General features: G+C 41.7%; 1 protein-coding gene and 1 long non-coding RNA gene across 2 annotated transcripts in view; one reads left to right on the forward strand and one right to left on the reverse strand.

Moving 5' to 3' along the window:
• Window positions 1–467: 467 nt before the first annotated feature.
• LOC131917439 (uncharacterized) lies at window positions 468–2,374 on the reverse strand. Its single transcript, XR_009380674.1, has 2 exons — window positions 2,260–2,374; window positions 468–1,668 (listed from the first exon to the last, which is right to left on the reverse strand). It is a non-coding gene; the product is annotated as an uncharacterized LOC131917439 (long non-coding RNA).
• The window catches only part of Ssh2 (slingshot protein phosphatase 2), a 235,608-nt gene continuing 224,394 nt past the window's right edge, over window positions 2,036–13,249 (forward strand). The window contains exon 1 of the mRNA XM_059271250.1: window positions 2,036–2,290. Coding sequence (XP_059127233.1) covers window positions 2,228–2,290 — 63 coding nt within the window. The 5' untranslated portion in view covers window positions 2,036–2,227. The remainder of the gene's footprint in view (window positions 2,291–13,249) is intronic.

Raw genomic sequence — 13,249 nt, forward strand, 5'->3', positions numbered from 1 at the left:
AGTGCAAATTTGAATATTATATAACCCAATTTCATCACCTTAATATTTTTCTTTTGCTTGAAGGTATTTCCTGCACACAGGATACACTCAACAAGGCCTCTCTGAACTCAGAACACTACAGAGAATAGAGACTTATCTTAATTGCATGTAGGGCCTTTTAATTTACATACATTATCTCATTTGATTATGAAAGTCCTTGTAAGTTTGAGTTTCATCATAGAGAATAAGGAACTACAGCTCAAAATATTCACATCATTTGCATAAGGTTTTACACAGCTGGAACTAGAAGCAAGGGCTGACTCACAGTAGTGAGCTTTCTCACTGTAAGGTTAATGGAATCAAACGTCTCCTCTTGAAGATGAATTTCTTTAGAGTATATTACTACGTAGAAGAAGATAGTCCAAGTTTTCAACCACGTGTCAGTAAGGGAATGAACTACTGAGAATTATTGATTTGGGCAAAACTCCTTTGGTTTATAAACACATTTATTGGAGGTCATTCATCTTTCAGCTACATAGAGTTCTTGGTTCTCTACATAGTTTTCTGTTTGGTCTCTAAAGAATTGGTTCAAAGTTCTTATTTCTGAACCTTGCCTTTTCTTTCCTGTTTGCTGGGGAGCTCTGGGGAAAACATTGTTTGTGAACCATAGATCTTTAATTTTTGTCTCTTAGGCACTCTTGATCACCACCAGGGGGCAAAAGCCTAACAGCTGGTTTCTCTGCAGTACACTTGACAGAGGACTGTACAGTACGGGGACCCTCGGTGACTCTTGATGGAACCTCCCTGCTAATTATTTCAACCACAGGGCCCCAGGGAGAGAACAAAGACTCAGCAAAGAGGGCTCTTGTGTCACTTAACCACACAGCAACCAGAAAGAGCTCACGACAGCCCCGTCAGTTTAAAAGGAGCAATGAGATCCAAGAGTGTTTGAGTGACAAACAGAAAGAGGTGGGCTTTAGAAGCTGCAGAGTCCTAAGTGTGTGTTTTCTACAGCTTTGAGATGGACGGTGGCATTTACCAGCTCATCCACTCAACGGTCTCTGTGTAAATATCAACGGTTTGCACTGTGTGGCTTTTTTTTTTTTTTTTGCTTTTTAATCTTGATTTTTCCATTACATTCTTGATACCAACAGCTTATCATTTAGAAGTGTATTCCTTTAAAATATTTTAAATCTACAGTTTTCACATCTCTGAAATAATGGAATTTAGGGGGAAAGAAGAAAGCTCAACCGAGCAAATCCTTGTTAGTGGAGATCTTCACAGTAGGGAGCAAATGGGAGGTGTAGAGCAGGTTGGAGCTTTCCAACTCAGGGTCCAGCTCTCTGTGCCCCCAGGTCCCCTCAGCATCTCTTCTCTGGTACAGTGACTGGCTTTAGGCAGGTAGTAGAGGAAGCATGAGGGTACCACGAAGTTTCCAGTGTTTACCACGGGGAAATCTTTCTTAGGGGAAGTCTCGTCGTTAACCGTGAGGCCCTTTATGATGGGGAGGGTGGGAAAGCTCATGAAGAGCCCTTTTGAGGGCCAGGGCCAAGCGGGTGGGCTGGTCTCCGAGGTCTAGCTCAGAGAGAGCGTCTGACACCCGCGGAGCTCTTTTCCACTAGAAAACGTGTCGGCCTCGGGATTTTCACCTCCGTTTTTCTCTACGGTTGCTTCGGCTGCGCGCCCCACCTCAAAAAAAAAAAAAAAAAAAAATGGTAGTCTTTCGGGAGGGAGGACTAGCGGCTCCCGGGCTCGGGACCCCTTAGCCGGGGGGCTTCCCGGGTGCCTTTCCCAGCCCGCCTCACGCCACTTCGGCGGCGGCCCAGCGGGAACAAACCGCGCGGCCACAGGGCCCCGAGGGCCGAGCCGGGAGGGGGCGGCGGCCCGCGGCGGGGCGCGGCGCGCGCAGCCGGCTCGCTTCCGGCAACTCAAGGGTTACGCCGCCGCGGCGGCGCGCGCCGAGGGGAGAGGCGGTTGCTGACAGGTGGCGCCTGCGCACTGGGAGCGCTCATTGTGCCCCGCAGCTGCCGAACCGCCCGCCCGCCCGCCGCCCGTTCGGCGCGTCAGTCGGCGGCGAGAGTCCGGTGGTGGGTGCGGAGCCCGAGCCCGTTCCCGCGGCTTCATCTTCCTCCCCGTCCCCCTCGTCCCTACCCCTCACCCTCTGCCCCCCATCCCGGCTCCGTCACCCTCCCGCCCCCCTACACTCAGGACGAGAATGCCCTGCCCGGAACAACCTAGCAGCGCCTAGATGGCTTTGGTCACGGTCCAGCGGTCGCCTACCCCCAGCACCACCTCCAGCCCCTGCGCCTCGGTGAGTCCCTCCAGGCGGCCAGCTCCTCGCTTCTGTCACTGCGGCTCCGCTTTGCCTCAGCGGGTCCCGCCGAACGCCACTGCGCACGCGCCGCGCCTCTTCCCAGGCCTTGGCACTCAGGCTGCCGCGAACCCCCCCCCCCCCCCCCACGCCCTCATCCTACCGGCGAGCAGCAGCGGCGGCCAGATGTTGGGTTGGGGGTCCCCATCACCCGGGGCACCCAGCCCCTCACGGCGCTGCCTCGGAAATCTCCCGTAGCATGCTTCCCATGGCTTGAGCACTTCCTTTCGGCTATGAGTCATTCTTGCTTTTCACCCTCCCCCTTCTTTTACCCTCTGTTGCTCGGTTGCAGGGAGGGGAACGGTGGGCTCCTACATGACCCCCGACCCACACCCATATCCCTTACTCACACCGTTTAGGGACCAGGTCAGTGCACTGCGCATCCTTCTTCCGTCTCACCGTGTGTGCCTTTCACCAGTCTCCGGCGTCTCTCTCTCTCTCTCTCTCTCTCTCTCTCTCTCTCTCTCTCTCTCTCTCTCTCTCTCTCTCCCCTCTCTCTCTCTCTCTCTCCCTCTCTCTCCCTCTCTCTCCCTCTCTCTCTCTCTCCCTCTCTCTCCCCCGTACAGTTCAGGCTTCATTGGGCTGCTCAATGGTAGTTACTCCCTGGTTTCTTCCCTCCCTTAAAAGATGGCAGTGGTCTACTCTAAAGATGGCAGTGGTCTACTCTGCTTCTTGGACTTTTACCTTTTTCAGTCAGGTCCCAAAGCATCCGGTGCTGCTGGATGACCAGTGCCAATTCATTTCCATCTTACAGACAGACACTTAGCCTTACGCTCATTGCTCATGATGGTTCTTGCTCTTGGGTTGTGCTTGGACGGTTCATTACTTCAAATGTTTGTGTCATTAAAGGCTGTCTCCAGAAGAAAAATGCCCAGCAACCAGCTTTTTTTCTGCCGGGCTTCTCTTTGCCTCCATCCCCACCCCAACTCCTTTACAGTCCTATTCTTAGGATTCATTTTTGAGAATACCTGTTAACATGTGTATTGCACCAGCGTGGTAAAAAGGGTCTTAAAAAAAACAAAAACCAAAAAACAAAAACAGGCGCCTAAATGAAAATATGAACAATTGGAGAAGCTGTTTCTTATAGAATTGTAATTTTTAACATTGATTTAACATTAGTGTCAAGGTGCAAAGAGGTATTCAATGAACGCTATGGCCTTCCACTGCATAAAAGAAAGTTGGGGGGTTAGTATTTGTTAACTGAGGTGTGAGGTTTGGTATCTTGAAAGCATGTTGCCTTGTGGTTTCATGTTTCCTGAATTGCAAAATTTTCTTGCATATAGTGGTGGTTTCTTCCTTTGTGAATATTGTGTGTTTTGGTATGACTAAATTGACAACTTTACCCTAATTCAAGAAATTAGTCTACTTCAGAGGTTAATTTACCTTGTGTTGTTCCAGGATACAAAACTGAGATCTTTGGATAGAAGTTTAGAGAGGCAAATTTTCATTGCTTTAGGGAGGAAGTTTGTAGAAATAAAGTACACTGTTCTGCAAAACAGTTAGCACACATTGCTAGACGTTTCAGGCAGAAGCTGGGGTGGGGGGTGCTTTCGCCAGACAGCTGATATAAGGAATTCCTGCAGTAAAGGATGAGAAAGAGTTTCCAAAGCTTTACGATTCTGTGATTGTACTTCAGAGCTGGTAAGACATTTTAGGATCTGTTAGAGACAAATATCAGAGGGGTAGAAATGTAGTATTTTCATGAGTAGATTTTTTGCTTTATGGTAGATATTTCAAAATTCATAACATATCTTTAGATCATCTTAATTCACTCCACTAGTAACTTCTCTGATTTTCGGGGTTACCAGGCCTAGTTTTGGCTATGGAAGCAATCAAGAGTGATTGTTACAGATATTAAGTCATGTAAGTAGATACAGACATATGAAGTAGAACCCAGTATTGTAATATTACTTTCCCTGGGCATTGTTGAAAACATTTTATGTTATAGTAACATTTATTAAGCCATTTCATACTAATTGTCTTGAAGTAAATGATTAATATACAGTAAAGCCATATCTATTTGACATGGCTTCATTGGTCAAAACTTGGGATACTTTAGAATCTTGAAGAATGTTAATAGTAATTTTTGGCATAGGCAATTAAAATTGGTCATGTAAATACTGTAGTATTTACTGTAGTAAATACTGAGTGGTAAACTCAGTAGTTAAGCTAAATGACAGATATTTCTGTATCCTCTGGTCTGGTGATTTCAGTCGTTTATACTTGGCCCTGTGTGTGAGTAACAATCAGCATTGTTAGCTTGACTGACAAGCCAGTTATCTTTCCCTTTAAATTGTCTTCCTATTTAACTTCACCCAAAGCTGTGCTCAGCTTAGTTGTCTTGTGGTCCTTGTATTCCAGTCTTTGGCTGCTGTCTGACTTGCATATATTTTGCTGTTTTATCTCTTGCTGAATGAATGGGTTGGCTGGTTGATTGGTTGGTTGGTTGGTTGGCTTTAAAAGTAAGGAAGAGTGCAAAAGGAAGTTAGAACTGTAAATAAAAAAGGATTTCTTTTAATTACTTTAAAGCATTCTGTAATACCTTTCACTGTGTATGTTGGACATTTAATACTGTCAGATCTTCAGTATTTTTTTCATTAAGCATAAAACAAACTTGATCATTAGAGTGATTAGTCTTTAACTTTATTGTGAAAGTGTGTCCAGAGAGGTTTACAGAGGGCAGAAGACCCATCCTAAATGTGAGTGGCACCATCCTATGGGGTAGATACTGGACTGAATAAGAAGTCCAGCAGAGCTCCAGCGTTCCCCTTTCTCTGTTTCCTCGTCTGCCAGCATGTTAGCAAATTCCTGCTACCATGCCTTCTATTCTCTACCATGGACTGTACTTGTGAACGGTGACCCAAAATAAATGCTTCTTCCTTAAGTTGCTTCTTTTTAGGTGTTTGGTCACAGAAGCAAGAAAAGCAACCTAATACAATCACCTCTGTGTATGAGTGACTATTATAGGTAGTAAGTCATAGAAGACATTCACCTGTCTATCAGATGATATAATTTGGGTAACGGGCTAGTAGAAGACAGTTAGGGGGTGGGAGAATAGAGATAGTAAGGGCAATAATACTGTATATTCATGAACCAGCTTGCAATGGTCATAAGTATTGTCTGAGTTCAGACTGATATAAGTTCACTAATAGCAAGTAGTAATTAGAAAACCAACAATTTCTTATTTCTCTTGAGTTCTCATCATGCTAAATACTTTACATACAAGAGTTATTTCATTTATTCCTTACATGTGTCAAAGGAAAGTTGATTTTATCCCTGTGTTATAGATGAAGAAACTGAGGCAAGGGATATTTAAGGAATGTGTCCTGTATCACTCAGCCAGTGACTGGAGTTGTAATTCAAATCCAGTTGTGTCTAACCTTTGAAGGTAATGTTGAAGTGATGGTGATGAAGAAGTATATCACAGCTGGTGTCTCTCAAACCAGCTTTTGAAATATAATTGGAATTTCTATAGGCTAGGATTGAAGATAAGAGCAAGGTATCCTAGGTGGAGAAAAGCTATGTGCTCTAACACTTAAAGCCAGAAAAGTACAAGGCATTAAGTGAAAAGTTTAAGTAGGTTACTGTGAGGGTTTAGTTGGACAATGAGAGAGAAAAGTGAGAGGTAGCTAGAGCTGGACAGGCACTGCTGAGCCTGGGATTTGGGACTAATGAAAAAGGTAAGGGAAAGTTCTCACAAGTTTGGAGCAAATGTGATCACGGTAGTGTTTTAAGAAAGCCAATCTAGGGCCGTTGGGCCAGAGAGATTTTAGGAAAGGAAAGAGAGACCATGAGTAGAGCCAGTTAAGGCTACTGTTGAAGTGTTTGTTAGTGGAAGAGACAGATGTCAGGGATTGTGAGAAAGACTGAGTGTCCAGAGGGATAGAGAAATCAGAGATACCAACGTTGGGAATATATTGTTCATCCTAGAAAATAAATGTTTCCTGGGGCTGGAGAGATAGCTCAGCCATTATGAGCACTGGCTGCTCTTACAGAGACCCCAGGTTTGAGTCTCAGCAACCACATGGTGGGTTCCAACTGTCTGTAAGCTCGAGGGCATCTGACTCCCTCTTCTGGCCTTTAGGGGCATCACACACTCATGTGAGGCATAGGCATTGACCTTCATGCAGGCAAAGCACCCATACACATAAAAATAAATTTAAAATCTTAAAAATAAAGAAAACAAATTTTTTTGTGTGTTTTTGTTTTTTTTTTTTTTCAAGACAGAGTTTCTCTGTGTAACAGCCCTGGCTGTCCTGGAACTAGCTCTGTAGACCTGGCTGGCTTTGAATTCACAGAGATCAGCCTGCCTCTACCTCCCAAATCCTGGGATTAAAGTTGTACACCACCACCACCACCACCACCACCCGGCCAAATGTTGTTTTTTTTTTTTTTTTTTTTCAGAGCTGAGGACTGAACCCAGGGCCTTGCACTTGCTAGGCAAGTGCTCTACCACTGAGCTAAATCCCCAACCCATGTTTCTTAATTAATAGGGGCAATTTAAGAATTCTTGGGCCGAGAGTGTGCCTGTGGCTCAGCTCTGGGTTCCAACCTCAGCAGCATCAGCAGCACCAACAGCAACAACGAAATCTGCTCTCTGTTCTTTCCGATATTATTTTTTTTGTAATTTATTTTAATTTTTAAAAACTGCCATTTATTTCCGTTTGACACATGGTAATTGGACATTTTTATGTGGGATAGTTTGGTAATTTGATACATGCATAAATTGTATAAATGATCAGATGGTTGTATCTATCACCTTGGACATTTATCATTTCTTAGTGTTGGGAACATTCCAAATTGTCTTTACCAGCTTTTTTGAAATATATGATTACTATTTCTCATCAATCCTATTTCTCATACTGTGCTGTAGCGTATTAAAAGGGATTTCTCCTGTTCAACTGCATACCTGTACTTCTTAACCAATGTTCCTCTTTCCCCTTTCCTATACTTTCCCAGGCTTTGGTAATCACTATTCTCACAATTTCTATGAGATCAACTTTTTAGCTTCCACATGAACTGCAGAACATGAAGTATTGCTCTTTCTGTGTCTGAATTATTTCACAACACAATGTTCTCTAATTCTATCCGTGTTGTTGCAAATAACAGAATTTTGTCTTTTTTGTAGGTAAATACTATTTCATTGCATATGTACAGTATTTTCTTTACCTTCTTGTCTTCTGATGAAACCTGGATTGATTCTGTATGTTGGCAGTTGTGAATAGTACTATAATAAACATGCCAGTGCAGATGTTTTTTTCATACTGATTTCATTTCCTTTGCTGGGTCATCTGACAGTTATGTGTTTTGTTTGTAACTCACCATACTGCTTCCTGTAATGGCTATACTAATTTATATTCCTAACAACAGTGTATGAGAATTCGCCTTTGTTTTCATCCTTACCAGGAAAAAATTTTGTTTATTGACACACATTACATATATATTTGTGGTATATAGCATGGTATCTTGATGTGTATATTGAAGCTAATTAATATATTCATTACCTCACATATTTTATTTATCATATATGTTTTAAAGTCGATTAGCAATTTTCAATACATTGTTAACTGTGGTCACTGTTAATCCTTGTAATAATAATCCTTGTAAACAAAACTTGGTACCATAGAACATCTTCCAGTCCCCACAACCTCTAAACTGGTAGGATATGTTTTTGAGTTGATATTTATATTAATACCAGATCACAGAAATATAGTGTTTCTGGTTTTGTGATCTAATTTAATTCTAGAGCAGCCCCATAATAGGCAGGTATTATTGTTAAAATATACTAAAGGTTACAAAACTGGTGTAAGAACCTAAACTAGCCTAAGTTCCTTGGTTCCTGGTCCACATCTCTTTTCATGTTTTGTTAAGAGAAACAGGACATGAAGCTTGTCTGGGATAATAATTGCTAATTGAGTAAAGGATCAAGACTTGAGATATAATAAAGAGTACACACTCTTTTGTGGGGTTCATTTACACTGCAGCATTGGCAGACTAGAACAGAATCATGTAAGTCTATACAAATCAGTTTTAAGTGATGCTCTTATTTGAAGCATATTAGTTCTTAATTTACACAGATTTCTCATAAATTAGATATTTAATTTCCTTTCTCTTAGAAGATCATCAACAGCAAAGTAGAAATGGAAGCTTGCAGGTACTGGAAAATGCAGAGAGAGAGAGAGAGAGAGAGAGAGAGAGAGAGAGAGAGAGAGAGAGAGAGAGAGAGAGAGAGAGAAGAGATACTCCATCTGGGAAATGAAAGCTGGTGATTTCATGGCAAGAGAAAGAGAAGCTGAAACAAGTGACTGGCAAAAGGCAGTGGGGGGTTGGGGTAGAGCAAGCTGGGTGTTGAACATCTGTAATCCCAGCATTTAGGAGGCAGTGGCAAGAAGATTGTGAATTTGGGACCAGTTTAAGTTAATAGTGAGTTTGAGACCAGTTTAAGTTAATAGTGAGTTCCTGACCAGCCTGGGCTAGATAGGGAGACATTTCAGAAAGAGGTAGTCAGTAGGGGGAAGAATTTAGCATTTCTTTGTATTTAACGTATCCTTCTCAGACCTACTACTATCTTATAATTCATGGTTCATAATCATGACCCTGAATCATAATAAGAAGGCTTAATCTTATTTGGGCTTGATTTAAGCAATAAAGATTGTGTGTGGTATATTGTTAGTTGTCCATCCAAGTTTCACCAAAGTTTTAATGTTTAATGTGCATACTTTAGCATTGCATTGTAGTGTACATTTGTAATCCCTGCTACTCAACAAGCCAAGGGAGAAGTATTATGTGTTTAAAGATAGCATGGTAAATATTGTAAGACTATCATCAAGGGAAAAGAAAATGTATGATTGTGGAATTTATAGTTCATTCATAAACGTATTTTCTTTTTTTAAGTTTTTTTTTTATGAATTTACTATATAACACCAGAATGGTAAATGACTCTATTACAGCCTTACAATGGCCATTCTTTAAAAAAGCAAGTGACTCTTATTTACATCAAACTAAGTGAGCAATTAAAGGATTTTGAGACGGTCACTGAAAGCAGTGAGTGATTAGAAAAGTTTCAGAGCTGCAACTGGGGTATTTTTTAGCCTGGTGTTCTTCACGAGTATTACCCCTGTAGGCTGTCGGTGTTTGCTAGTACTGGAGTTACCCTCATCACTACTTCTTCCTGAAGCTGCTCACCATGCATTCTGAAAGAAGCAGTGAACTATTGTGTCCTTCTGGGAATAGCCTGCAGCGCCTATAATCCTGGGACAGGGCTGGAGTGTCCCAGCTGCAAAAGCCTGATTCACAGTTGGCTGTGGCTGCACTTGTGACCCTGTTCCAGATGTCAAAACAAGAGACGTGTTGGGATTAGCTGATTCTTAAAGGTAATGTTTCAGGTGGGGGCTGACAGCATTTTCCCCTCAAGACACATGCAATGCTCATTCCACCAACATGAGTGGAGTGGCAGGGTGAAGATGGATTTTAGCACCCCATCTTCTGTTGCCTGAACTCGTGAGCCCCATTACCTTTCACTTTTGGCCCAATGGGGACTCCAGTTTTATTTCTTTGAAAATATTTAAACATTTATTTATTTGTTGTGTGTAGGCATGTACACTCATGTGCCACAGCATACACATGGAAGTCAGAGGACAACTTAGAGTCAATTCTCTCCTTCCAACATGTAGATTATGAGAACTGAACTTAAACCACCACACTTGGCAGCAAGCATCTTTACTGGCTGAGCTATCTTGTTGATCCCCATATTTTATATCTTAATAATATTAGATAAAGAGATATTATTCAGATGTGGCCACACTTTCCTTCCTCAACAGAGGAAACTAAACCAAGACAAATACAAAATTGATTTCTGCAAAGTATAAATACTTAAAGTGATACTGTTGAAGGTTTTGAAGACAGCCTTACAAACTTGCACACACTCAATAAATAGCACATGACTTTATAAAATATGGAAATCCAAAAAGTGTGGAGAAGGAAATAAAAAGCATGTGTCATCATTGTATGATCTCTCTGTCTCTCTGTCTCTCTCTCTCTCTCTCTCTCTCTCTCTCTCTCTCTCTCTCTCTCTCTCTCTCTCTCTCGTGAGCACTGTGTTGCCTTAGCTGACCTCAAATTTGTGACCTTTTTGATTTAGTTCCCCCAGTGCTGGCATTTCCATCATTATATTTTATAAGCTGAAAGGCTGCTGTGTATATAACCTTGTCTTTAATATTTTTAAAGTTTGGTTTATATCACAGATTATTGTCCTGTCAAGAATGGCTACACTGAGAAGTTACATCATGACTCATTCTGACTATTGTTGGTGGACATCTAGCTTTCCCCATCCTTTTTATCTACAGCGAATTACATTATAGTGAACATTATTGTGCATAGATATTTGACTTCATTTGGAACATTTATTAAGATTTCAAGACATGCAATTATTGGAACACAGGGTATAAATACTCTTCAGACCACTATTACATATTTATACTTTGTGAAAAGGTTATTCCAATTAACATTTATTTCAACCAGCATCATTTAAGAATGCTCATTTCTACTGACCTTATTAATGCTGAATAATCTCATTTGAGTTTTAATAATTACTAATTTGAGGGGAAGGATTAGTATCTACTCTAGTAGTTGTATTGATTTTGTATTTTATTATTAGGTAGGTTAAGCATTTTTCAGTTGTTTAGTAGCCATTTATATTAACTTTGTACAAAGACATATTTAGGGCTGAGGTTATAGCTCAGTTGGTAGAGGGCTTGCCTAGTTTGCACGGGGCCCTGCATTTGGTTTGTAGTACCATATAATATCAGGCATGGTGGCATAAGCTTGTAATCCCAGTTTTAGGTTAGGCTAGGCTACATGAGACCCTGTTTGTCTCCCACTCCCCCCTAGTCCAAATAAATAAATAAAATATGAAGTATAATTTACAGATCCTGAAATATGTCTGCTTAAATAACTTTACAATTCAGTGAATTTTAGTAAAGTTCTAGAATTGTACAGCCCTCACTTCAATCCTGTATTTCTTGTTTTTTGAACAATTTTTTCATTCTTTTAAGTTTATGTACCCTCCTGCTATATTAGGGCTATTAATGATTAGTTCTATTTATTATGAAGTATTTGCTTTTTAACTCAGTTTTTATTACTCTTAGAATAAAGTCTACAATTGAAAGTTTGGCTGTGAGATCCTGAATGAGTCCTTCCTGCTAGCCTCTTAACTCTCGTCCTCCCACTGCCTGCACTGCACACTGCTCACAGTTAAGCTCACATGCTGTGCTCCCTTTGGTCTTTAGGCTTTGGCACATGCTTTACCTGGAACACTTCTCCTTCACTCTTTACCTGACTAATTCCTACTCATCCTTCAGGTCTCAGGTTACATGTCACTTCTGGGAAGCTTCCCTGACTCCACCCCCAGACAATGGTAGGTGTTCCTTCTATGTGCACCCCAGCACCCTGTACTTAATCATGGTGGCTCTTATCAGTTTACTGTACTTTATTATTTGGTTGTTTATCACCTAACTTTTAAGCTTGGGCCTGAGTTCATAGGCTTATTTTTATATCATCAGGGCTCAACACATTTAACACCGAGATCAGTGAATGGATCAATGACTATAGTTACACTTAGCATTTTTTTTTCATTTTGAATTCTATTATTTTTTAAGACTAGAAAGATGTTCCAGCCGGGTGGTGGTGGCGGCGGCGCACGCCTTTAATCCCAGCACTCGGGAGGCAGAGCCAGGCGGATCTCTGTGAGTTCGAGGCCAGCCTGGGCTACCAAGTGAGTTCCAGGAAAGGCGCAAAGCTACACAGAGAAACCCTGTCTCAAAAAACCAAAAAAAAAAAGAAAAAAAAAGAAAAAAAAGATGTTCCAGCCAGAAGCCCATTGGATATGACTACTTTCAATTTAGATACTTGTTGCCAAATTGTCTCCCAGAAAGGTTAACTCTTTGTTTACAACCACTGTATAAAAATATTTCACTGTACCTTCATCAGCCCTAAGTAACCTCCTTATTGTCCATTTTGTTCATTAAAAAATAACCATTGTTTGTTGAACACTTACTATACCCAGTGTCTTTGCACCTACTGGGCAAACACTCTAACTGAACTACCTTCTGTGGTAAGTATCTTACCTGTGTTGCTATTTAATTTTCACATCCCTCCTGTAGGGAGGGGAAGAGGAAGAAAGGCTCATGTTAGGGACTGAGGGATTTGACACAGTGGTGTGTTTCCACAGTGCCAGTGCTGGGAAGGCTGAGATAGGCTGGTCCCAGGGACTTGCTGGCCAGCCATTCTAGCTGAATCCTTGAGCTCCAGATTTAGTGGTTCAGTGAGACCTTATCTAAAAAAATAATGTGGAGAGTGATTGAGAAAGACACTCAACATTGACTTCTGGCCTCCATATGTACTCCCACACATGCATACACACGTGTGAACACATACCAGATTGACTCAAGTGCCCGAGAAATCCAGAAGAAGATAAAACTCGCCTTTGATACTCCAGAGTGCTCTCAAGTTTCTCAGATTTTTCTGTCTTTTTTGAGTGAGAAGATGCAGCTTCTAGATTATGTGCAGTCTGAAAATTATACTGTGCATCATTGCTTCTTATGTAGCATGAATAGATAGCACTCCTGGTCCAGAAACTTGGGATTTCACTGCACTTTCACTAAGTGCCTGCTGACTGCTGACTATAACAGTATCCCACTTGTAGACTTTTCAATGTCGTATCCTTTTTGCATTTATTTATTTACTCATTTATGGAGAGGGGGTGTTGCCCTGGGTGTGGAAGTTACAGGACAATTTATGGAGGTTGATTTTCTCCTTCTACCATGTAGGTTTCAAGGATCAAATGTAGGTAGCAAGGTTGGCACTGGGGGCCTTTACCAGCTGAGCCATCTCCCTGGCCCC

The sequence above is a fragment of the Peromyscus eremicus genome, chromosome 8a (assembly GCF_949786415.1).
Source record: "Peromyscus eremicus chromosome 8a, PerEre_H2_v1, whole genome shotgun sequence".
In the NCBI taxonomy this organism is placed as follows: Eukaryota; Metazoa; Chordata; class Mammalia; order Rodentia; family Cricetidae; genus Peromyscus; species Peromyscus eremicus.